At 41.5% G+C, this 27,578-nt stretch overlaps 1 protein-coding gene across 9 annotated transcripts in view; it reads right to left on the bottom strand.

Annotated features, from left to right (window-relative positions):
- UNC5D (unc-5 netrin receptor D) overlaps nt 1–27,578 on the bottom strand; it is a 627,582-nt gene that overhangs the window by 247,906 nt on the left and 352,098 nt on the right. For all 9 annotated transcript variants that reach the window (XM_044933531.1, XM_044933431.1, XM_044933503.1 and 6 more), the window contains one exon: nt 11,311–11,454. In XM_044933531.1, the coding sequence (XP_044789466.1) occupies nt 11,311–11,454 (144 nt within the window). The remainder of the gene's footprint in view (nt 1–11,310; nt 11,455–27,578) is intronic.

A 27,578-nucleotide genomic window follows, 5' to 3' on the forward strand; every position in this document is an offset into this window, starting at 1 on the left:
CAAGTCACACCACCTTAAATATTTCAGATAAAAACCTGATCCTCCTATCTTTGTGATGGACAAGGTCATTACTACCCTGAAGACCAACTACTTGCCAAATTCTAATGTTTGATGCTGATCCCCGGGCTTCAGGCTCATAACCCCAACTGCTTGATAATGACAGTTCATTGAACATTCCATGGGTTCAGTTCCATTCAGTCGCTCCAACTCTTTGCAACCCCACAGACTATAGCACGCCAGGCTTCCCTGTCCATCACCACGTCCTGGAGCCTACTGAAACTCATGTCCATTGTATTGGTGATGCCATCCAACCATCTCATCCTCTGTCGTCCCCTTCTCCTCAATCTTTCTGCCTTCAACCTTTCCCAGCATCCGGGTGTTTTCCAGTGAGTCAGTTCTTCACATCAGGTGGCCAAAGTATTGGAGTTTTAGCTTCAGCATCAGTCCTTTCAATGATTATTCAGGACTGATTTCCTTTAGAATGGACTGGTTCATCCTATATTCCATGGGTATATTCTGTGCGTAGATATTCCATGGGTAGTTCCCACATAACTTGATCAAAAACCAACCTCAGCATCTTGTTCTCCACACTAGTTTCTTCTACTCTATTCATGATCTCACTTCAGGAAATCACCATTCATTCAGTCACTTTAACCCCAAATCTAGAAAGTCCCCAACCTGGGGTTAATTCCTTAAGGTCTACTTCACTTCTCTCCACTGCATGCAAGCAGCCACATGGTCTTGGTCATTTCATGTTCCTGGAATCTCCAATTTTCCCCTCCCCCTTTAAAATATATCATCCAGCCAAGTTCAAGCCCCATCAGCAGTCCCATAGCTTAGTGCAAGCTATGTCTTGAGCTTTGCTCCCCTTTAAATCTCTGTGGCTGAACAGCAAGGTGGGGCAGGGGTTCAAACGTATGACCATTTCACTGCCTGATTATGACAGTGCAGTGGCCCCAGACCACATCATGGATGACTCTAAACTCTTAGCAGAGAATCCAAACATCCTCCACAATCCGACCTGCCTCCCTCTCCCGGGAGCCCCAACTCCTTGTTTTCCCATAGTTCCATGCAGTTTCCACACTGGTCCATTTTTCTGGGCTTACAACTCAAGCTCTCTCCTTAACCTGAACGTGGGATCTTCAACTCAACCCTCCTCCTTCCTAAGGAATTAGCCCAGAAAATGTAACACAGGACTTGAGGATTAGTAAATTATCCTTTGGGTGAGCTCCAAAAACACACTGTGCTTACTCTAGCCACACTCCCTTGAAAAAGATTTGTTCATAAGTCTATGCTATTCACTATACTAGAGTATAAACCCTTTAAAGGAATGGAATTGTATTTATTGTGGTGCTATCTAGCAAAGGTGACAATTATTCATGGCTATCCAGCACTTTCCCACCTTGGTTAGCTTTTTTTTTGACACTCAACAAATCTCTAGAACACACTTCTTGTCCTTACTTATCCTGGTAGAAGGATACTAAACTAATTTAACAATCATATCACGAGGCTCACAAAGTCCTCAGAGATGGACAAAGATAACTCATGTTTTTGTTTTGCAGGTTTTTTGGTTTTCTTTTGTTTGCTTATCATCTGTTCAGACTATCTGTCAGAAGGTTTCTTCAGTGGAGAAAATAAGAGCTGAAAATAATAGCAAATGAAGCAACTGACAAACAACTAATCTCAAAAATATACAAGCAACTCCTACAGCTCAACTCCAGAAAAATAAATGACCCAATCAAAAAATGGGCCAAAGAACTAAATAGACATTTCTCCAAAGAAGACATACAGATGGCTAACAAACACATGAAAAGATGCTCAACATCACTCATTATCAGAGAAATGCAAATCAAAACCACTATGAGGTACCATTTCACACCAGTCAGAATGGCTGCGATCCAAAAGTCTACAAGTAATAAATGCTGGAGAGGGTGTGGAGACAAGGGAACCCTCTTACACTGTTGGTGGGAATGCAAACTAGTACAGCCACTATGGAGAACAGTGTGGAGATTCCTTAAAAACCTGGAAATAGAACTGCCTTATGATCCAGCAATCCCACTGCTGGGCATACACACTGAGGAAACCAGAAGGGAAAGAGACACGTGTACCCCAATGTTCATCGCAGCACTGTTTATAATAGCCAGGACATGGAAGCAACCTAGATGTCCATCAGCAGATGAATGGATAAGAAAGCTGTGGTACATATACACAATGGAGTATTACTCAGCCATTAAAAAGAATACATTTGAATCAGTTCTAATGAGGTGGATGAAACTGGAGCCTATTATACAGAGTGAAGTAAGCCAGAAAGAAAAACACCAATACAGTATACTAACGCATATATATGGAATTTAGAAAGATGGTAACAATAACCCTGTGTACGAGACAGCAAAAGAGACACTGAAGTATAAAACAGTCTTATGGACTCTGTGGGAGAGGGAGAGGGTGGGAAGATTTGGGAGAATGGCATTAAAACATGTAAAATATCATGTATGAAACGAGTCGCCAGTCCAGGTTCGATGCACGATACTGGATGCTTGGGGCTAGTGCACTGGGATGACCCAGAGGGATGGTATGGGGAGGGAGGAGGGACAAGGGTTCAGGATGGGGAACACATGTATACCTGTGGTGGATTCATTTTGATATTTGGCAAAACTAATACAATTATGTAAAGTTTAAAAATAAAATAAAATTAAAAAAAAAAAACAATAAATGTCTTAAGAATTTAAAAAAAAAAAAGAGCTGAATTGAAGCAAAATCTATATCCTCTTCCTCTTAAACCTCTATGAGAAATGGCCTTTTAGAGAAATGGCCATTTTCTAGGAATTTTAAGGTTTATTTCGCCAGAATGGCAGACTGAATTGTGATTTCCTAAAAAAGGTGGTGGCCCTATTTCTGCAAGTTCTTCTCAGTAAAATAATACTTGGCAATCAATGACATGAAGGAATGTTATTTGGTTGGGGGATTTTTCACCATCCACAGTAGGAAACATTATGAAGTCACACACTGCTATCCAGAAGTTCCTATCTTTAAGGTCGATGTATTCAGTTACGTACACATTAAGCAAAAGTAGCACAGTTTACAACAATTCCATAAAAATCACCCTACTCTACTCACAGAATCACAATCTCCTACAATTCAGTGTTATTCACACTTTCTACTAAATGCCCCTACTGGCAGAGGAGAATAAAGTCACATCCCTAAGACATTTAGGGATAGAGCCTAAAAAGATGTGGCATGCCCAAAAGGGCTTTGACGTTTCTGGCTGCATCTCCACAATTCAAGAAAAATTTTTTCCATATTTCTGTTCATGTTTATATTTTACTGATCTGAAGAGAAATACAACTGATATTTCAGAAAGATGGACCAAGTCTATCTTGTAGTATCTTATATCCCCAGGACACCCCATCAACATTCCTACACCAGGCTAGAATTTCGAGATATTTGTAGTTAAAAATGACCAATAATGTAAAACGTTCCTCAATTTAACCTTGTCCAATGTTTCCCTAGGGTTAAATACAGATGAGCTATATATGGAAGGACTATCATTGAAGTGATGCAGTCTAACTCATCAGGAGTGATTCATGGATTTGTCCCACTGCTGATGATATCAACTGTGACCACCTGATTAAGGTGGTGTATGGTGGGATTCCCTACTGCTAAGTTACTAACTCCCTCCTTGTCATTAGTCAGTGACTTGTGGAGAAATACTTTCATGTTCAGTTCTATAAACCTGCTTTTACTCTTAAAACTTTCAGCCACTGATTTCAGCATCCATGACACTTGTCTAAATCAATTAGTGTTATGACAGGTGCTAAATGATTTTCCATTTCCATCATTCCTTCTACATTTATTCATTTATTCTATTATAAAAGAGAGTTGTCTCCTTCCATTTATTTTTATATTCTTTTAAAAATGTATCAGTGTAGATTCATGGATTCTTATTTAATAAGTTATAACCTTTACTATGATCTCTTTTGAGACTCAAATTGTCCCAGATTTGACCTGTCAAAGTCCTTTCGAGGTGACTCCTATTTCTTTTTTACAAGTTCAATTTGAGCAACACTACACAAAATGACTGACCTTTACACTTGAAAAAATTCAGTGTAATGAACAACAAAGGAAGACGATGCAATTATTTGGATTAAAGAAGGCTAAAGAGACCTTGCAACTGAATGAAAGCCATGATCTAGGACTTTTGTTATTGTTATAAAGGACTTTCCAGAACAACTGATAAAAGATGAATAAGGTCTTTAGACTGGACAATAGAACTGTATCAATGCGAATTTCTTGATAAATATACTACAGTCATGTCAGAAAATGAACATACAGTATTTAAAGCATTTAGGGAAAATGTATTTAGGGCAAAGGGAGCATCATGTTTGCAACTTAATCGTAAGTCAAAATACAAACCATCATTGTCTAATTACAAATACATCCACTGATAAACACAGAAAGACATGATGTCAAAGCCAGTACGGTCAAATGATAACATTTGAAGGTTGTGAGTAAAGAGCTTAATGGGATTTTTTTGTACTACACTGCAACTTTCTTGAAAGTCTGAATTATGTCACAATATGTTTTCTAAAAGAAACCCCTATTAGTCACCTGCTCACCCAATGCAGTAATTTCTTTTACTAATATCACCACCGGCAGACATACAGCCCTCGCTTGCCTATGTACAGTTTGCAGGAGAATGTCGTCCAGGAAGAATGCTCCGGTATATGCACATCTCTAGTTGCTGGCTTGACCCCAAATATGTTATCTTAAAACTTAGCTCCTGTGATGTGGCCTCTGGCTTTGGAGGAAAAACAGAATAATCTTGTCTCCAGTTCCATATGGAGCCAGTTGGAATGTGTCCCTAGCCTTTAGGCCAATTAGTCCCTTTTTATAAAACCATTACATATACAAAGTGATTTCCGGAGTCATCAACCATTACTGCCATCATGGCTATCTTCATGGGTGTGAAACAGAATGGTTGATTTATTGCTCTAATACTGATGGCTTGAAACTCTTGATTTTTGAACATAGGGCCCACATTTTCATTTTTCACCCAGTACCACAAATTTTGCACCCAGTTCTGCTGCCACAAGCCTATGGGGGCACTTTGGTGTAAATTGGACACCTGCGAGAACAAGGTCTTGGCAATAAAACGGCTACAAGGAAACCCATCCCCTTCACTCATGTGGTTGCAACCACCATCTGGGGTGCATTCCTGTCTGGTGGGGTGCAGGCTGCATTTCAACGTCCATCCCCTTCCTTAGCTAGGTGCTCTAAGCACCAAATAAACATGAAGATGTTTGTTTTATATTTAAGTTTGCCATCAAGAGAGGGTTATGGACAGCTTTTAGCATGTGAAATTTTCATCAAAGCCATGAAGCCAAGATTCCTAACAGGTTTAGCTGGGTATCTCCTTTAAGTTTTGAAAAAGATGCCACCCTCTTGGACCTCCTTGGAAGTCCAGTGGTTAAGAATCTGCCTGCCAATGCAGGGAACACAGGTTTGATTCCTGGTCTGGGAAGATCCCCCATGCCATGGGGTAACTAAGCCCATGTGCCACAACTACTGAGCCTGCGAACCCCAACTACTGAAGCCTGTGCACCCTTGAGACCATGCCCTGCAACAAGAGTAGCTCCTTTTTGCTGAAACTAGAGAAAGCCCATGTGCAGCAGTGAAGACCCAGCACAACCAAAACTAAATATGTGAAAAAAAATAATTTTTTAAAGAAGATAACACCCTATCCCATCAAAGCAAATAAAAAATAATACTGTTCTTGCTATGGGGCTGTGAAATGAGGTAGGGAGTTTCACAGCTTTTAAAAGAGATTCTCATCTAAGTTTCTCACTCATTCTTGGCACAACTGCATAGATATTTTAGGAGGAGTGTCTCCAATAAGCTATTAAAGTTATATTCAGGATCCATATTTTATAGATTCATCTTTTAAAAAATAATCAGCAATGGGTTCCTGCTTCAATTTATCTCAAGCTGCCAACTTGCTATGTGACTGGAACAGGCCAATGTTTCTCTCAACCCCCAATTCCCATATGGCAGAAGAAGTTCGGGTGTCAAGAAGGGTTTGCCTGACCAAAGGGTTAATGACAGACACCAAACATGTTGTAAGCAGATGAAGAAGAGGAAGAAAAACGGGAAGGAAGAGCAATAGCTAGGCAGTCAAATGTTCACCCATGAAAATAAACAACTATGAATAATTGAATATTCCTCGTTTTGACAATCGTCCAGCAGCAGAAGTAACAGATGCCACTGCCGTCCGACTACCTCCAGCTCGACTGAGTCAGACAAACGAGAGGAGGCCCGTGGGAGATGCTCCCTGGAGATGGACTTCTGCCAACTTGGGGGGCAGAACGTGGCTGGGCTGTATTTATTTATTTACCTTTAGAAAAACACTTTGAAATGGAGCTTCAGCTACTTCCAGCCCTAGGCAGCTGGATGGACAGCCAGCATCTCTCTGGCATGGGGTGGAATGATGAAAGAAAATCCAATGGTTTAAGACGACGGGCACTTCAGCTACTAAAACAAAATCTGTACCAATCTTTTTGGCCACTAAGGAATAGCTCATGATTTTATGTAACTATATATACATATATATATATATATATATATAATACATTTCTATATAATAACATAAAGTATAAATATATATATATTATTCATATGTATTGTGTGTGTGTGTTACTTGTTCAGTTGTGTCTGACTCTTCGAGACCCCATGGACTGTAGCCCACCAGGGTCCTCTGTCCATAGAATTCTCTAGGCAAGAATACTGGAATGGGTTGTCATTCCCTTCACCAGGGGATCTTCCTGACCCAGGGATCAAACCTGGGCCTCTTGCACTCTAGGCAGATTCTTTGCCATCTGAGCCACCAGGGAAGCCTACATATGGATTACATGTGTGCATATATTGTTGTTAAACCACTCAGTCATGTTGGACTCTTCATGGTGCCATGGATTGTAGGCTGTCAGGCTCCTCTGTCCACAGGATTTCCCAGGCAAAAATACTGGAGTGGGTTGCCATTTCCTTCTCCAGAGGATCTTCCTGACCTAAGGATTGAACCTGAGTCTCCTGCATTGTAGGCAGATTGTTTATCACTGAGACAACAAAAAAGCCCATGTGCATATATATACACATATATGTATTATATATAGGTGTGTGTATGTATGATATATGTGTGTGTATGTATATATAAAATATGACCACATGGAAGAACTCAATTTTTCAGAAACAGAGAAAGAAAGCAATCACTGCTTCCCTCAAAAAAACACTTACATGTACATGAACTTGTTTTTCTGTATGATGGTTCTCAAATTCCCATTTAACAGAAGAATGCAATCAACTGGGCTTAGTAGCAAGAACACTCAGAAGGATGAATGGATGGATTTAAGAGCTGGTTCCATGTCTTCCATCTATTTGCTGGAAGACCTGTGGTCATGCCATCTAACCTTTTTCTGAATGTCATTTTCTCAGCTATTAAGTGCCAACTACTTCCTAAACAGTGCTTCCTAAGGTGTTCTAGGTTTTAGGGTCTTCCCACTCAAAGTAGGGTCCACAGACCAACTGGCAATATTGGCATGATCGGGGAACTCTTAGAAACGGCAGAATCTCAGACCTTGGACTGGACATACTGAATCCTCTTAACTGAATCATCTACATTTTAACAGGAAATCAGCTGATTTGCATGCGTGTTGAAAGTTTGAGAAGCCCTGTTTCCGGGTACACTGTCCCAAGGTTATACAATCATAGAATCACTTGGATAACCTCATACAAACCCAGCTTCCCTGGTCCTTCCTCGGGTCTGGGGTAGAACCCAGGAATCTGCATAGTTAACTGATTCCCAGGTGGGACCATTTCAATGAAAATATAAGTGACAGGAATAAAATAATAGTGTCTGTATTTTTTCCCTTGAAAATCAGATGATCTCTAAGCAATAGCATGCCGGCCAGCTTCCTGGTGTTTTTATAGAGATAAGCTAATGTGATCATGACAAGACATCTCTCAGTTGAATGGCTCAGATGCCACGAAGGTTTTGCCCACTGCAGTTTTGAAACTGCTAAATTTTTAATGGATCATTGGTTAAATGCAGGAAGCATAAGAAGCTCTGATGTTGAACTACAATAGTTTAATCAATCATACAAAAATGATCCTAATTTTGCAAAGTCCCCTCAAGACAACTGTCATCAGATTCATAAGCTACATTCATATATCAAAATCTTTACTGAGCACATGAAGAGGCCTTTAGCACTTCAAAAACCAATCTTAAAAAGAAGAAATATAGTGACCATTATATCCAATTTGGCTTTTCATTTATTGGGAATAATAACTATTCTCATGTGCAATATGTTATTTGCTGGGAAATGCTTGCAAATAGCAGGCAGAAATCCCTTATTTCAACAAAACATGAAAGTTATAAAAAAAATAAGAACTGTCTTTTTTTATTTTTTTTAACCCTTCTGCAAGTAAATCAAAAGAATTCTAAGCAAGGTCCTAAAGGCAGTTTTTTCCCTCCACTTTTGATGCCACTAAACATGGTTAAGTTTCAATCTACATTTTACTGTACACTGGTTCCCAAGTCAAATGCAATATTTAATGATAAACCATGTCTTGACTTGCATAAATAATTTTAAATAAATGAAAGAATCTGTCACTTGTTACATAGGAAGAGATTAAAAATATGTTTAAATATTAGAGATTATATTAAGCCAACTGCATAACATGGGCTTTAAAGATTTTCTTTTTTACTTAAAAATCACCTTTATTATAGTCACATGTGCATATCCTGTACAAGAATGACCAAATGGTTTTTTAATCCCTAAAGAGATTTGCAAGATTATTATCACAAAAGTATCAGCTGACTCTAAAAAGTAGGCAGTGAAAAGAAAAGTGTTTTCCATTTTTTAAACATTCTTAAATCCTATCCCACTTGTGAGAATTGGATACTTTGGGGTGGCCTCAAATGAAGTTAGAGTCTACATAGCCATAACCCACAGAAAAATTCTAAGGCACCAGAAATGTAACTCAGTTCAACTAGTTTAAGTATTAACACACTGGCTAATGATGCTGGAGATACAGAGGATCAAATATGTCATAATAACTGATGATTGTTAAAAGTTAACTCTGTGTGAGGTAGGATTTTAGACACTATAGTTATCAATACCTCTAACTTTTGTAATAACTCTACAAAGTCAGCACTCTTTTATCATAAAATTAGATGCAAAGAGAAGAATCATTTGGCCCCCATTGCAACACTAAGCAGTGGACTTACTAACTGGAAACCAACAGGACCTCAGTATCTGGGTTCTCAGCCACCAGGATACACATTCCTGAAACAGGATACTCTTGGAGCAAAGGCACATGTCTGAGAAGTAAGGATGATGTGCAGAAGGTCAATGTGTTTAGTAGAAGGACAGAGTACAGTGTATACAATCAAAGGTTGTGGAAGTTAACAGAAGATGGGTTTGAGCCATTCTCTGCCAAATTTTATAAGGAGAGGGGGAACCTTTGGAGGTTTCTAGCAGGCACGTAATTGCCAGGAATGAATGAGCAAGTATGGAGGTGACAGTTTGGAGATGGACAGATTCATGAGATGCTATATATAGGATAGCATACATGTGGGGCTCAAGAGATAGTAGAAAAAGAAGGGGGCAAGTGATATGGAAAAGACAAAGGAAATAGAGGGAACTTGTGTTGAAATTCCCTAAACGGTTTTGCTTTTCCTCTCTTTGGGCTCTAAAGGATAATCTGCTTCACCCTGACTAGGGTCAAATACCTTGGCGAGGCTGACCAAGGCCACGCTAGGAGCACAGAGCTGGGCGTCTTAAGGAAGAATAAAATCAAACATTCCCTGTCTCAGCTGACCAGTCATACAGTTATTTGTGGGCTAAAACAACTACAGGTACAGGGAAAATGTTTCCCACGGCTCTTACATCAAAGAGCACAGCTTACAAGATGACCTCCTCCTTGGCCTCCAAGGGCCCAGTCAACATGCAGCCAAGAGCTTCCCAAAGTGTGAGGACAGTGAAGGTGATGGGCCTGTGCTGAGAGGGAGATTTCATTTCCCCAGAAACAGAAATGTCTCTTCAACACACAATTTAGTCTTATTCTCAATCCCCAAACCATCCACATTTGCTACGAAGAACTCCTTGAGTCCTCAGATAAATGGCCCTTAACCTATATTCTTCACGGCACTCTCAAAAGAAGCATTCAAAAAGGTATTAATATAATAACAACAACAGTAACCATCTCTGGCCTCTTCTTTTGAGGGGCTGTGGGGTGGGCGGAGAAGGCAATGGCACCCCACTCCAGTACTCTTGCCTGGAAAATCCCATGGATGGAGGAGCCTGGTAGGCTGCAGTCCATGGGGTCGCTAAGAGTCGGGCACAACTGAGCAACTTCACTTTCACTTTTCACTTTCATGCATTGGAGAAGGAAATGGCAACCCACTCCAGTGTTCTTGCCTGGAGAATCCCAGGGATGGGGGAGCCTGGTGGGCTGCCGTCTATGGGGTCACACAGAGTCAGACACGACTGAGGTGACGCAGCAGCAGCAGCAGCAGCAGGGGTGGGCTTTTACACTCCTTGGCACAGGAGATTTCATGCGGACTCACTGGGGTGGAAGGGATGAAGACATTTAAGGAAGAGAAAGGAAATTTGTGTATTTCTAAACATGTTTGAGATGATAAAAACACTGATGCTAAAATGTGATGAAGAAACCTTAGGCTCTTCTGAAAGGCAATCCCCTTTTTTTTTTTCTTCAAGAGCCTTTTTGTCAGTCCTACTTGGGTCAAACAAATGCACTTTAAAAACCCATTTCCATGTTTTGAGATTCAGAGGAAAGAGGTTTAACAGGAGGCTATAAAACTCCCTTAATCTTTAATGTCTTATTTTTGCAGATTTGCTGGCAAAGTACAGTAAACAGTCACTGCTCAACATTTCCCATCAATGCCCCCTGAACTGTGCCACTGATGATGAAGAGCAGAATCCATTTGCGTGGGTTTTTCTCTTTTCTTTTTTTGGGGGAAAACCATTTCTTCTGGTATTGTGGAGGCACCTGCATTTTAACAACCTAGGCAGAATCTCTGAGCCCAGCTCATTTGCTGATTGTGTTCCAGAGGGAATTCTCAAACATTAAAAACACAATTTTAAAAGAAAGGACTGATTAGGGGTGGAGAGAATTCTGATGGTTTCTTGCCGTCCCCTCATCTCCCCACTGTAGCAGCACCTGGCCTGTCCCCAGCCCCTCTGTGAACAGCTAGTCTGTGCCGCTACAGGACAAGAGGGTCACCCTGAATATACTCACAGGCGATGCGCACGGAGGCCTTTCTGCTCTTGGAGGTCCCCAGGTGGCTCCATGCCACACACTGGCACCAGTAGTCCTCGGGCCCGTGGAAGTCCTCCACCTGCTGCCTTGTGACGTTGATAAACACCTCCCGGACCTTCAAGCCTGCAGAGGAAACAGAGCCAATCCACTGAGGCCGGTGTACTCCTTAAAGAGAAAGTTAAGGCCAGCCCAACCTCTTCCTGTTAATTAAAACCAGTCTGTTTTTAATCAAGGCGAGGTTTTAATTACTTTGACAATAATATATTACTGCTAATTAAATTCCAACAGCTGAGTAGGCTGAAAAGAACAAGTGTAAAATATTAACCAATGTGGTTCCCATACAAGAGAATCGTTTTCACACTCCCTTGACACCATGCTTTCTTTTTTTTCCCAGCTCTTATAAACATTCTTTTTTTTTTTTTTTAATAGCATGTAGTTGACTTACAATGTTGTCTTTGTTCCAGGTGCACAGCAAACTGAATCAGTTATACATATACATGCTATGCTATGCTATGCTATGCTAAACCACTTCAGTCATGTCCGACTCTGTGCAACCCCATAGACGGCAGCCCACCAGGCTCCCCCGTCCCTGGGATTCTCCAGGCAACAACACTGGAGTGGGTTGCCATTTCCTTCTCCAATGCATGAAAGTGAAAAGAGAAAGTGAAGTCGCTCAGTTGTGTCCGACTCCTAGCGACCCCATGGACTGTAGCCCACCAGGCTCCTCCATCCATGGGATTTTCCAGGCAAGTGTACTGGAGTGGGGTGCCATTGCCTTCTCCATACATATACATATATCCACTCTTTTTTAGATTCTATTCCCACATAAGTCATTACAGAGTATTGAATAGAGTTCCCTGTGCTATATAGTAGGTTCTGACTAGTTACCTATTTTATATACAGGAGTATGCAAATATCAATCCCAATCTCCCAAGTTCTTCTCCCCTTTCCCCTGTCTTTCTTGATGTAAAATCTACCATGAAGAATGTAGCCCCGAATTAATTGCTGGGATTCTAGAGACTAAAGAGGTCTCAACAAACCAACCCCAAAACACAGTTCCAGGTGGTTCTAAATGCCCCCACCTCTGGGTATGGCAGGAGAGGGTCACTCTCGCCATGCAGCTTAGAATAAGGAGGGGACAGAGGTTATGCATGGTCAAGAGTCCAGGAAACCAAGGAAAAGCCAAAACTCCAGACCACACAAGGGATGCAGACAAGCTGAAATAAGTTGATCTTGAATGCTTGAGAACCCAGGAAGAAAGGTTCTTGGTGCAATGGAATGAGGAGGCAAATTAAAAGAGAAGCCTTTATAGAAAAAGAGGTGAAGACTACATTCAGGAAATGGGATAAACTAAGACCTTGACCTTGTCCTTTTTTCATTACTATATCTTTGTATTCTCCATCTAATAGTCAAAACGTTTGCCTGATACAGCTTATTGGGGAGTGTGAACTTCTTTCAAACCTCTATCCAAGGACTATCAGCCTTTCTTTTTTAGGGGAAGGACAGCCACCTTGCATGAAGTGCTGAGGGGAAAAGGACCCCTTCTTCACTAGCATCAGGTAAACCATCACGAGCAGGAGAGCAGCCTTTAGAGTCAGCATGCTCTCTGCAGCCAGTGGCATTTGCCAAGCCTGTGCTCTGCCCTGGTATAGGCCGCATGGGAGAAAAAAGTGCTTACTGAATCCTGCCTAAGTGCCCAGCATCACTGTAAGCCTTTCATCTGTTCACTCTTTATGTTTCCGCATTGCACGGACAGAGCTGAGGCTGCTGAAGCCTCACATTGCAGACCAGAGAACAGACCTAAGAGTCATTTGTCTGCAATCACACAGTCTGTAAATGGAAGATCCAGGATTTGACCCAAACGAGGACTCTGCACAGGCCCCTCATTCAAATTCAACTCGGTCCTCGTATTTCAGGTACTTACACTTAATTATGGAAATAAGACTGATGCGTGGTATATTTAAAGAAAATTTGGGTGCATAACTAGGCTTTTTCCTTATGTTCAAAAGGCATTCGGGGGACAGAACCATGGGAACAGTTAGTCTAAAGGAGCCAGGGACTCTTGGTACAGGAGGTAGAATTTTATTATACCCTGGGTGCTGGTAGGATTTAAAGAACAAGAATGGAGGTGAAATACTCAGTCTGGGGAAACACTGCCTTCCACTCAACCAATGACATGATATTTATAGTGTGTGATGAGAGCACTTTAGGGTCACATCAATCAGCATGTACACAATTTGAGTGAGACTTTGTGAGTTTCTGGAAGGTACCACGCATAGAAAATCATCTTGAGGACAGTTGATCATTCACATCTATGCACAGGGCACAGAAGCACACCTTTTACCTTATCAGAGATTTAAGTCCAGAAAGACATCTCCTACATTGAACAGGAAAGAAGACTTCAGTTCAGTTCAGTTCAGTCGCTCAGTCGTGTCTGACTCTTTGCGACCCCATGAATCGCAGCACACCAGGCCTCCCTGTCCCTCACCAACTCCCAGAGTTCACCCAGACTCACGTCCATCGAGTCAGTGATGCCATCCAGCCATCTCATCCTCTGTCGTCCCCTTCTCCTCCTGCCCCCAATCCCTGCCAGCATCAGAATCTTTTCCAATGAGTCAACTCTTCGCATGAGGTGGCCAAAGTACTGGAGTTTCAGCTTTAGCATCATTCCTTCCAAAGAAATCCCAGGGCTGATCTCCTTCAGAATGCACTGGTTGGATCTCCTTGCAGTCCAAGGGACTCTCAAGAGTCTTCTCCAACAGCCACAGTTCAAAAGCATCAATTCTTTGGCGCTCAGCTTTCTTCACAGTCCAACTCTCACATCCACACATGACCACAGGGAAAACCATAGCCTTGACTAGATGGACCTTTGTTGGCAATGTAATGTCTCTGTTTTTCAATATGCTATCTAGGTTGGTCATAACTTCCCTCCAAGGAGTAAGCATCTTTAATTTCATGGCTGCAATCACCATCTGCAGTGATTTTGGAGTCCCCTAAAATAAAGTCTGACACTGTTTCCACTGTTTCCCCATCTATTTCCCATGAAGTGATGGGACCGGATGCCATGATCTTTGTTTTCTGAATGTTGAGCTTTAAGCCAACTTTTTCACTCTCCTCTTTCACTTTCATCAGGAGGCTTTTTAGTTCCTCTTCCCTTTCTGCCATAAGGGTGGTGTCATCTGCATATCTGAGGTTATTGATATTTCTCCCAGCAATCTTGATTCCAGCTTGTGCTTCTTCCAGGCCAGAGTTTCTCATGATGTACTCTGCATAGAAGTTAAATAAACAAGGTGACAATATACAGCCTTGACGTACTCCTTTTCCTATTTGGAACCAGTCTGTTGTTCCATGTCCAGTTCTAACTGTTGCTTCCTGACCTGCATATAGGTTTCTCAAGAGGCAGGTCAGGTGGTCAGGTATTCCCATCTCTTGAAGAATTTTCCACAGTTTATTGTGATCCACACAGTCAAAGGCTTTGGCATAGTCAATAAAGCAGAAATAGATGTTTTTCTGGAACTCTCTTGCTTTTTCTATGATCCAGCGAATGTTGGCAATTTGATCTCTGGTTCCTCTGCCTTTTCTAAAACCAGCTTGAACATCTGGAATTTCATGGTTCACGTATTGCTGAAGGGTGGCTTGGAGAATTTTGAGCACTACTTTACTAGCGTGTGAAATGAGTGCAATTGGGCGGTAGTTTGAGCATTCTTTGGCATTGCCTTTCTTTGGGATTGGAATCAAAGCTGAACTCTTCCAGTCCTGTGGCCATTGCTGAGTTTTCCAAATTTGCTGGCATACTGAGTGCAGCACTTTCACAGCATCATCTTTCAGGATTTGAAATAGCTCAACTGGAATTCCATCACCTCCATTAGGTTTGTTCGTAGTGATGGCTTTCTAAGGCCCCCTTGACTTCACATTCCAGGATGTCTGACTCTGAGTGAGTGATCACACCATCATGATTGTCTGGGTCGTGAAGATCTTTTTTGTACAGTTCTTCTGTGTATTGTTGCCATCTCTTCTTAATATCTTCTGCTTCTATTAGGTACATACCATTTCTGTCCTTTATTGAGCCCATCTTTGCATGAAATGTTCCCTTGGTATCTCCAATTTTCTTAAAGAGATCTCTAGTCTATCCCATTCTGTTGTTTTCCACTTTTTCTTTGCATTGATCACTGAGGAAGGCTTTCTTATCTTTCCTTGCTATTCTTTGGAACTCTGCATTCAGATGCTTATATCTTTCTTTTTCTCCTTTGCTTTTTGCTCCTCTTCCTTTCACAGCTATTTGTAAGGCCTCCCCAGACAGCCATTTTGCTTTTTTGCATTTCTTTTCCATGGGGATGCTCTTGATCCCTGTCTCCTGTACAATGTCACAAATCTCCGTCCATCAGGCACTCTGTGTATCAGATCTAGTGCCTTAAATCTCTTTCTCACTTCCACTGTATAATTATAAGGGATTTGATTTAGGTCATACCTGAATGGTCTAGTGGTTTTCCCTACTTTCTTCAATTTCAGTCTGAATTTGGCAATAAGGAGCTCATGATCTGAGCCACAGTCAGCTCCCAGTCTTGTTTTTGCTGACTGTATAGAGCTTCTGCATCTTTGGCTGCAAAGAATGTAATCAATCTAATTCGGTGTTGACCATCTGGTGATGTCCATGTGTAGAGTCTTCTCTTGTGTTGTTGGAAGAGGGTGTTTGCTATGACCAGTGCATTCTCTTGGCAAAATTCTATTAGCCTTTGCCCTGCTTCATTCCGTTTTCCAAGGCCAAATTTGCCTGTTACTCCAGGTGGTTCTTGACTTCCTACTTTTGCATTCCAGTCCCCTATAATGAAAAGACATCTTTTTTGGGTGTTAGTTTTAAAAGGTCTTGTAGGTCTTCATAGAACCGTTCAACTGCAGCTTCTTTAGTGTTACTGGTTGGAGCATAGCCTTGGATTACCGTGATACTGAATGGTTTGCCTTGGAAACAAACAGAGATCATTCTGTCGTTAAATCAGTGCATCCAGGTGTAAGGTGGGGTAATTGATATGCCTGAGTTCCCCTGTCATCGAAGAAGGAGACTTAGAGGCAAGACATTTGGCAATCAGCTCTTGCTGAAGAAGCATTCAGTAAGTCAAAAATCTGTTCAGGCTAAAAAGAAATATATATACCCAGGTCTCCCGCATTTTAGTCGGATTTTTTATCAGCTTAGCCACAAGGGAAGCCCAACAGTACTGGAGTGGGTAGCTTATCCCTTCTCCAGTGGATCTTTCTGACCTAGGAATCGAACTGGAGTCTTCTGCATTGCAGGTGGAGTCTTTTTAGTTAATTAATTTATTTTACTTTACAATATTGTATTGGTTTTGCCATACATTGACATGAATCCACCACAGGTGTACATGTGTTCCCCAACCTACACCCCCCTCCCACCTCCCTTCCCATCCCATCCCTCTGGGTCATCCCAGTGCACCAGCCCCAAGCATCCTGTATCATGCATCAAACCTGGACTGGAGATTCATTTCACATATGATAATTTATATGTTTCAATGCCATTCTCCCATATCATCCTGCCCTTGCCCTCTCCCACAGAGTCCAAAAGACTGTTCAATACATCTGTGTCTCTTTTGCTGTCTCACATACAGGGTTATTGTTACCTTCTTTCTAAATTCCATATATATGCGTTAGTATACTGTATTGGTGTTCTTCTTTCTGGCTTACTTCACTCTGTATAATAGGCTCCAGTCAGCCACGTCATTAGAACTGATTCAAATGTATTCTTTTTAATAGCTGAGTAATATTCCATTGTGTATATGTACCATAGCTTTCTTATCCATTCGTCTGCTGATGGACATCTAGGTTGCTTCCATGTCCTGGCTGTTATAAACAGTGCTGCGATGAACAGTAGGGTACACGTGTCTCTTTCGATTCTGGTTTCCTCAGTGTGTATGCCCAGCAGTGGGATTGCTGGATCATAAGGCAGTTCTATTTCCAGTTTTTTAAGGAATCTCCACACTGTTCTCCATAGTGGCTGTACTAGTTTGCAGTCCCACCAACAGTGTAAGAGGGTTCCCTTTTCTCCACACCTTCTCCAGCATTTATTGCTTGTAGACTTTTGGATCGCAGCCATTCTGACTGGAGTGAAATGGTACCTCATAGTGGTTTTGATTTGCATTTTTCTAATAATGAGTGATGTTGAGCATCTTTTCGTGTGTTTGTTAGCCATCTGTATGTCTTCTTTGGAGAAATGTCTGGATTTTTTTACCAACTGAGCTACCAGGGAAGGCCTACATATATATAAGTAAAGAGAAAGAGAAATACACACATACACAAATTATATATCATCATCGTTTGGGTGTGCTTAGTCGTGTCTGACTCTTTGCAACACCACAGACTTTAGCCTGCCAGGCTTCTCTGTCCATGGGATTTCCCAGGCAAGAATACTGGAGTGAGTTACCATTCCCTTCTCCAGGGGATCTTCACAACCCAGTGATGAACCTGTGTCTCTTGTGTCTCCTGGATTGGCCGGCAGATTCTTTACCACTGCGTCACCTGAGAAGCCCTAAGTATATATACATATATTTACATATATATATATACACACACATATATATTTGTGTGTGTATTACACACACACTTATTTTTACTTTCTCTATCTTTTAAGAATGTCTAAACCCATCAGCTTCCTCTAGGTTGCAAATGAAGATAAACACCATCTCAAAATGGTTCAAGGTCATCATGTTTATAAAGCAGAGAATTTCCTATCCAAACCTTAAAACATGCTATGAGTTAACCTAGGCACTGTGGTGCTTCAAGGGTACCTGGGGCCTGTTTTAATGAGACAGAGGAAGACAGTCAGACATGGAGTAAGTTTACACTCACAGATCCCTAGAAACAGGAGGCATATCACCCAGGGCTACATGGGGAAGCATCAGGGTCTGTCAGGAGGCAGAGGGGTCAGGAGACAGGGGTAATAGACTTTATTGCAGTTTCCTTAGGAAGAACTGGAGAGGCAAGGTAAAAAGATTTAGAGTTGGTGAGTTTGCTTCATTTCAGTGGACTCTGGGAGAGAATGACTGTTGCTACTTGTCTGGTACCTGGTCCCAGGTTAGGGCAGGAGAATAAGAGTTTAATAAAAGGAATATTGGGGGTAAAGCTCTGTATCTGTTGGTTTGCTTATGAAGGACATGCTTACAGGTGAGTCATTTGCATCTCTAGGAATGAGCTATCCCTGGGTAAGACAGTCCCTTGAAGGTCAGCGAGACCCTGAGATGTCAGAGAATCAAAATACTAAACCTTGAAAAACACAGTTACTACACGTGGACAGCCATACATTTGCTCTGGAAAGCACAGACAGTCGGCCACAGACCCCCACAGTGAAGGTCATATTGATCTCACCCCATTCATGTCAGGAAGTCTTGCAACCTCTCATTCAGACTAACCGCAGCTGAAAGGGGAATGCTGAAGTCATGATTTCAGCATTACAGTGCCTTGGTTTCAAGTCCTTCAAAGAGGCTCCCCGTGGGTTTGGAAAAGTGGAATGAGTATCAGCCAACTATTTCCAAACACAGTATGCTTTGGAAGGTAGCGCTGGGGTATCAGCCTTCTTTAAAAAGCTATAAGTAACTCTGCAATCTACACACCACTCCCTCCCCCCCCCAAAAATAGTATAGCATCTCTCTGGCTTAGGCTTTTTTTCCCCCCCCTAACATGAGGTCTTTAGTCTTGTGAAACCATCCCCTCTAGGAAAACTAAAAATAAAACTACCATATGAGTCAGCAATCCTACCGGCACAAGTGGGGAAATACCCTGAGGAAACTATAATTCAATAGGACACATGTACCCCCAGTGTTCACTGCAGGACTGTTTATAACAGTTAGGACATGGGAACAATGTAAGTGTCTGATGACAGATGAATGGATAAAGATGTGGTACATATATACAATGGAATATTACTCAGCCAGTAAAAGGAATGAAAGAGAGTTATTTGTACAGACATGGATGGACCTAGAGTCTGTCCTATAGCATGAAGTAAGTCAGAAAGAGAAAAACAAATACTGTATATGAATCCATGTATATGAAACCTAGAGAAAATGGTACAAATGAACCCAATTCCAAAGCAGAGATATAGAGAATGGACATGTGAACACAGCGGGTGAGGGGAGGGCGGTCTGAATCGAGAGAGTAGCATCTTCACATTTACACTATCACGTGTACAATAGGTAGCTAGTGGTAAGCTGCTGTATAACACTGGAAGCTCAGCTGGGTTCTCTACGAGCACCTTCGAGGGGCGGGAGGGGGCAGAGTGGAAGGGAGGCCCAAGAGAGAGGGGACACATGTCTACTTAGGGCTGACTCACTTATCATACAGCAGAAACTAACACAGCATTGTAAAACAACTGTATTCAAGTTAAAAAAGAAGGCCACAAGTGAATTAGCTAACCTCCCCTCTCCCACAAAGTATAGTGTGCTCTCCACACCAGGCCTTTTTCTTCTAACGTGAAGTATTTAGCCTTGTCAACCATACCCTCCAGGAAAACTGGTGGGACATGGCATTATACTTTTCTCCACCATAACAAAAAACATTTCATAAAAATAGAAAATTAAATAGTATATACTCTCATGAAGTGAAGTGAAGTTTCTCAGTCGTGTCCAACTCTTTGCGACCCCAGGGACTGTTGCCTACCAGGCTCCTCTATCCATAGGATTTTCCAGGCAAGAATACTGGAGTGGGGTGCCATTGCCTTCTCCAGGAGATCTTCCCAACCCAGGGACTGAACCCGGGTCTCCTGCATTATAGGCAGACACTTTACCGTCTGAGCCACCAGGGAAGAGTATATATACTCTCGTAAACCTTCACTATTGTTCTTTGAGTGATATAGTGTGTGTATATATATATATATGCATTAATAAAGTGCTTCCCAGGTGGTGTGGTCTTCCCTGGTGGCTCAGATGGTAAAGAATCTGCCTCCAGTGAGGGAGACCTGGGTTTGATCCCTGGGTTGGGAAGATCGCCTGGAGGAGACAGCAGCAACCCATTCCAGTATTCTTGCCTGGAGAATCCCCATGGACAGAGGAGCCTGGCAGCCCTCAGAGGAGCCTGACAGTCCATGGGGTTGCAGAGAGTTGGATAGGACTGAGCAACTAAGCACAGCACACACACACAGTTGGCACAAAGGTGAAGAATCCATCTGCCAATGCGGGAGACCTAAGCGATGAGGGTTTGATCTCCGGGTCCAGAAGATCCCCTGGAGGAGGAAACGGCAACCCACTGCAGTATTCTTGTCTGGGAAATCCCACAGACAGAGGAGCTTAGCGGGCTACAGTCCATGGGATCACCAAGAGTCAGACACGACTGAGCACAGTGTGTATGTACATGCATTAATAAATGTATACGCATACATGTATAAACATGTGCATTTACATATATACATGAGAAATCACACCTGAGAAACATTCGTTTAAAGCAACTCTATTTCGGGACACCTTTACCCACCCCCCAGCCCCCCGCACTGAATACTGTTGTAGAGATCATCATCTACTTCTCCATCTCAAGAGATGGCAGCTAACTTGTTCAGAGGAAGTGCTACAGGGGAACAAAAATCCCAGGCAAATGGAAGCTGGCATGTCATAAATAAGACGAGCATGGTACCTGATAACTTGTGCAACTCTAATAGGCATGGAAAAGTCCAACCCTTTAAATTATTGTGCAAATTATAACCATCAGCCTTTGTTATGGAGGAGAGTCTTACAGAAGATAAAAATATGACTATGGAACTGAAATGCTAATAAGCTTTCTACACTGTGGATGGTTTAGTTGTAGAGAGATGAACGCTGGCAGCGGATGAGTAATTGCTCTGCGTGTACTAAACACAACAGAGCCGCACAGAGCTTCATCATTTGTCACCGTTATTTGTTTAAATGAGAAAAAAGCTGACAGCAGTTATTGCTATAATCCCCGTATTTATCAGATAGGAAACACTAGTTACTCTTAGCAGGTCTAATCCTGTTGGGAGAATAAAAGTTAGGGAATTTTCAAACTAATTGAAGTATATGCTTCACTCTTCAGAGAAGAGAGATATAGAAGAAGAAAACAGAAAGAAAAAGGCTGAACGTTATCGGGTTGACCAAAAAGCCCATTTGAGTTTTTCCATAAGATGATACAGAGTATTTATTTCTGGTCCACTTTTAACAGAAGGGCTCTAGCTTAAGTCCTAACTTGTTCTTTAGAAAAGGCTTCTAGAGTAGTACTTAACGTTCAGCACCATGCCAGCTGCAGCCAGTACCTAACAGCTGTCCCCCTGCCTTTCATCTTCTGATTATTATCAGACTTCCACGAAGCCCATCAATACCATCCTGCCACTGGTTTGCTGCAAAGCAGTTCTCAGATGTACCTGGGGATGGGTGCATGGGGAGGGTTTCACATGGTTCTCTGAGGCTAAACACATCACCACAACTGGATGTTCAGTCTTCGGAAGTTCTCTGTAGTGGGATACTCAGATAACTAAATAACCAGATTCAAGGGGAAAAAAGGAGAATCCCTCTTCCTCCTGTAATATTTTCAAACCACAGTAAAGTAGTTAAGAGGCTTGCGACTCGATTGTGGTGAACTGTTTTCCAGCGTGATCTCCGTGCCCATTTCCCTGGACTGTTCAAGCCCATGTCATGCCTATTCCAGGCCTGGTCTTCTACACTGAGCAGTTTCATGATTGGGAATTAGCCCAGAGAATGAGTCTATTGAGTTAGCTTCCACAGATAAAGCTCCAAAGAACTATTCTAATACAACTTCATGAGTAGCATGGGATCTTGCTCAATTTAGGGCAAGAGAAAAAAAAAATATCAAACTCCCCACGAGAAGCAACCACCTCTTATTCAAGAACCTCCTTTAACAGATCAGCATCCCCTTAGATCCCTCAGTCCCTCTGATGTGTGTACCTGGCTCTGACACAGCCCCATCTCATCCCACTGTCTACTAAGAAGAGGGAAAACAGCCCATTCGGCTTGAAGAAGTGACTCCACCATGTATGCAAGGGGCCGTTTCCCATTTATCTCTTACTAGTCCAGGCAGTCGGAGAAGGCAATGGCACCCCACTCCAGTACTCTTGCCTGGAAAATCCCATGGACAGAGGAGCCTGGTGGGCTGCAGTCCATGGGGTCGAGAAGAGTCAGACATGACTGAGTGACTTCACTTTCACTTTTCACTTTCATGCATTGGAGAAGGAAATGGCAACCCACTCCAGTGTTGTTGCCTGGAGAATCCCAGGGACGGGGGAGCCTGGTGGGCTGCCGTCTATGGGGTCACACCGAGTCGGACATGACTGAAGCCACTTAGCAGCAGCAGCAGCAGTCCAGGTAGTAGAGGAGAGTGAAGAAGCTGGCTTGAAACTCAACATCAGAAAAAATAAGATTATGGAATCTAGTACCTAGTACCACCACTTCATGGCAAATAGAAGGGGAAAAAAGTGGAAGCAACAGATTTTATTTTTTGGGGCCCCAAAATCATGGTGGATAGTGACTGCAGCCATAAAATTAAAAGATGTTTGCTCCTTTGAAGGAAAGCTATGACAAACCTAGACAGCAAGGATCAATTAAAATATAAAAACAGAGATGTCATTCTGCTGACAAAAGTAGCGGAAGCTATGGTTTTTCCAGTAATCATGTACAGATGTGAGAGCTGGACCATAAGTAAAGCTGAGCGCCAAAGAACGCTTTCGAATTGTGGTGCTGGAGAAGACTCTTGAGAGCCCCAAGGAGGTCACACTAGTGAATTCTAAAGGAAATCAACCCTGAATATTCATTGGAAGGATTGATGCTGAAACTCCAATACTTTGGCCACATGATTCGAAGAGCTGACTCTTTGGAAAACACCTTGATGCCTGGAAAGATTGAGGGCAGGAGGAGAAGGGGGAGATAGAGAAAGAGATGGTTAGATGCCATTACCAATTCAATGGACATGAATTTGAGCACACTCCAGGAGACAGTGAAGGAGAGGGAAGAAGGGTATGCTGTAATCCATGGGGATGCACAGAATTGGACATGATTGGTGACTGAACAACAAGAGGAAGCCAAGGTTTAGAGCCCAGAAAGTAGACTCAAACAGTAAGCTTCCCCAAATTTTGAAGAACATATCATTCTTGACTAATCATTATATCATTTGTATGTCCCTTTACTTCTATTAATGTCATCATATCCATCATCTTAAAACCATGGTATTACTAGTCCTATTATTTTGCTGCAGGTCCCATATCATAAGAAACAGATCAAAGACACAGTTGACAACATACATTATTTTTAAAACATTGTACTGAGGCCTCAGATGTGCTTGCCACTTTGCCAGGCACTGAAGATACTGTGACAAAGCAAATGATGAAGATTCTCGTTCTAAAGGAGCTTGTGGATAGAGCAGGAGACACTTCAACCTGCCCGAACATTGGAGTGTGACAAATTCTACAAGAGGAGCACAGGTTGCCAAAGATCACATAAGATGGGCTTTTAACCTCTCTGAAGCATCACCAAAAGCTTCTAGGGTGGGCGCCATTCTACCTACAACCTGAAGGCCCAGTATTTAGCTCAGGGTCTAGGGCAAGGCTCTAGTAAAGACACATGAATCTGATCCGTATTTGAAGTTTTAAAACTTTGAGATGCAAAGAAGCCTTTAGATGGAACTGTGCTTCCATTTCTTAAGGGAGCTTACACATCTTCAGGCCAACATGCTATACTGAAAGTAGCAAATTAAATGGAGCTAATTGAAAGGTAGATCCATATTTCATTTTACTGGCAGATGCTTAATTAGGGCTAAATGTCTTTTGCCACTTTATCCTAGCAACAAGATTAAAATGTATTTTGATAAAAAAAAAAAAAAAAAAACCATCCTCCTTTGAAAGTGCACTATGCCTAATGAATACTCTTTAGTTTCCCCTGGATAATAACCACTCCACATATCCCTCAGAAGTATGGCAAGTTCAGTCTTAAGTACAGAAACTAAGAATACACCCAAGCTCTCCAGTTTCATCCTCACCGGAGATTAGAATTAATCATCACAGAGGTGTCTGGCAGAGGAAAGTAAATTAACTCGATAGTGTGGTCTGATAACAGACAGAAGGGAAATTTAAGAGGCAGGAGTAGGGAAGGGAGAGTTATTTAGAGGACAGGACCCCTGAATGACTTATTCACACCTCACACTCACAGCTTGTGGGTAACCCACTCATGATTTCCAACCCTGTTGCCCCAGTCAATGGCTTTTTATTCCTGCAGACACTACAACAACTTCCTGGTAGTAAATCATCCTGAGATTATCCCACCAATTCTATCTCCCTCGGTGGTACCAGGGGCTCTAGGAATCACCAAGACAAAATGTAAATCAATGCAGTGAATCCTAGGCAAATGAGATGTCATTCCATGAAAGACAACTCTTTACCTATTAATAACACAGATGCTGGGAAAGACTGAGGACAAGAGAAGAGGGTGGCAGAGGATGAGATGTTTGGATGGCATCACTGACTCAATGGACATGAGTGTGAGCAAGCTCTGGGAGATGGTTAAGGACAGGGAAGCCTCACGTGCTGCGATTCATGGGGTCGCAAAGAGTCAGACATGACTTAGTGAATGAACAACAACATACCAGCACTTTTTGGAACTGTAAAAGTTCATAATTTTCTATTTGTTTTTAGAAGCATAGAAACTACTACTGCATCTATTTAAACATTGGTAATACTGTAAAACACAATGAAATGTTTTACAACTGAAAAGATAAAATAACACACTAATATAGCAGTTTTATATTTATCATTTTGAAGGCTAACCTCGATTGGGAATTTGCTATATACCAGACCCTGAGCTAAGTATGTCACACACATTAGGTTCGACCACCCCCACTATAGTTCCCAGAGTAGATACAATTGTAACTGCCGTGTTATACAAGGCAAAGCTGAAGTGAAAGGATACTAAGCAACATATCTACCTTAAGAAAGTCTGTAAATGGATAAACAGATCTCAAAAATGGTAGGTGTCACATTGCATTAATATTGACACTCTTAACCACAGGACTATCCTCAGTTTCTAAAATATCTTTGTAATTCCCACTTCACATAAAGAGACACGCTTCTAAATGCTGTATGAACAGAAAAGACTACAAAAGTCCAAAGACACTGCTTAAGAATTTAGGGTTTAGAACAAATATTGGGCTGATATCATGATTTGCCATTAAATTATATAAGATGGTTAGCTGCCTTCTGTCTCTGCTATGAATGAAATGATATTAAACAGCTTTTTTTTTTGGTAAGACAGATTTAAATTAGACACACAAGACAAGGTCTGCATGTTCTGTCACAAATTTTGGGAAGGAATTCATAATATTTTCCTGAACACCTTTTTAGAATAGGTCGGTCCTCTCTGAGAAGCAGAGTAGTGAACAGGATAAAACCTGGGTGGGGTGGAAGAATGTTTCTATAAACGTGAGTTTTAAACCAACAAACTGGCAATGGAACAGTTGAGAGATGGATTTTTCTGTGTTCTGTGGTCTCAAATATATGCTTCCCAAATGTATCCTGGTGATTTGTGAACACTGAAGGTAACTTCAAATTAATGGTTTTCTGGAAGATACTATATCCAAATTCCCATCACTGGCATAGCAAAGTTCTTAGATATAAATTTTAAAGATTTAATACATTTTTATTTCTGTTCTTCTCCCTTTTCTCAACACAATCCATTAACCTCTTCTCCCCAGAGAGTGACTCCAGTTCTTTATGAAGGAAATCTCACAGTGAAATCCCTGAAATGATATTCTTTAAGAAGAAAAATATTAGTTTACTGGAGTTGAGACTTTTCCCATAATGCATTGAAATACACATTATTTCACTCATTAGAGTTCGATATCTCCAAGGCAGAATAAGAACCAGGGAGGCTTGTTAAGGGAACTCCGTTTTTATTGAACAATAAAAAAGTAGCTAAGCTTATTGATAACTCAAGCTTCCCACAGGCTACATTATCCTGATTGCCAAGGATGAGTTTTCCTGGTTATTGTTTTTCTCTGTGTATGTGTGTGTGTACACGCACTTGCTTATTATATTAAAACTCTTTAATTTCTGGGTTATTGGAACAATCCACCCTTTTCTCAGGGGCACGATGCCTGAACTGGGACTGCCTCTCAACTCCAGATGTTAACTGAAGAAAAATAAAGGAAGAAGACTTCCCATATTTCCAAATGAAATGAGGCAGAACAAATGAAAGGGGATTGCTTGGCTTGTGCAGAGAACTAAAAGTGTACATTACTAAGAGGTATAGCCATGTCTGTGCAAACACAGTAACTCATGTCAAATAAATTGTGCTTTCTGCAGGAAAGAACTCTTGCTCTGGGTTTTCCAAGCTAAATTGCATGAAAACACACAATCCTTTTTCTTCTTATATTTGAACTGTTAGATGACGGGGCTAAATTACCAGAAAAGACCAAAGGCAGTTTGCAGCCTTTAACAACTGAAAGGACTTATTGCTTCCAATTTGGAAATACAAAAGATTCTGTGTGGACTCCCAACACTCCCAGGTCCTATGCATTTCCCATTAGTTCAGTGAAGAAAGAAAACCTGTAAGTAAAAAGGATATCAAAGTTCTCTGGGATTTAAAAATGGAGACCATGTTGGCCAAAGATATTGAAGCAGATACTTTTCAACTTCTTAACAGCATGGATAATTCTCTGCTGCTGCTGCTGCTGCTTCGCGTCAGTCTACCCCTGGTCAAATGTGGTCCCACTGTTCTTGGTCTCCTGGTGTCATTCACTCCCCCTGGACTGGCAGGAACTATTTTTCAGACCCCATCAAAAGCCATTAAGGCTGTAAGGTAGCCAACTCCTGTTCTCCAGCTCCATAGTGAAGAAACCCAGGGGAGGGGTAATGCATCTATTTTTCAATACCTGAGGCCATTTTGTTTCCAATCTTAATTGCACTTATGCATTAGTTTGGGGTCTAATATCTCCACTCATCTTGCTCCAGTGTCCACTTTTCCACTATGAATACAGAGCTTAGGAAACATAATTGCAGTGTTCGGTAGACAGTGATTTTCATTAAGCACACAGAAGAAAAAAACAGTTTTAGGGAGAGACATTTCTTTTCTATTGGTTCAATCAAAATGACTTGGAAGAAAAGGTTGTGCTTATTAAATTCTTTTCAAAAGGTAGTTGTTAAAATTTAAGTTCTCAACAGCTTGTTTTTTAAAATCAGTGTATAATCTCTTCAGATTTTGTCATTTATGATTTTTTTTGTTCTTCCCAGTTCCTTTGAAATT

Source organism: Bubalus bubalis, chromosome 1, assembly GCF_019923935.1.
Source record: "Bubalus bubalis isolate 160015118507 breed Murrah chromosome 1, NDDB_SH_1, whole genome shotgun sequence".
Classification (NCBI taxonomy): Eukaryota; Metazoa; Chordata; class Mammalia; order Artiodactyla; family Bovidae; genus Bubalus; species Bubalus bubalis.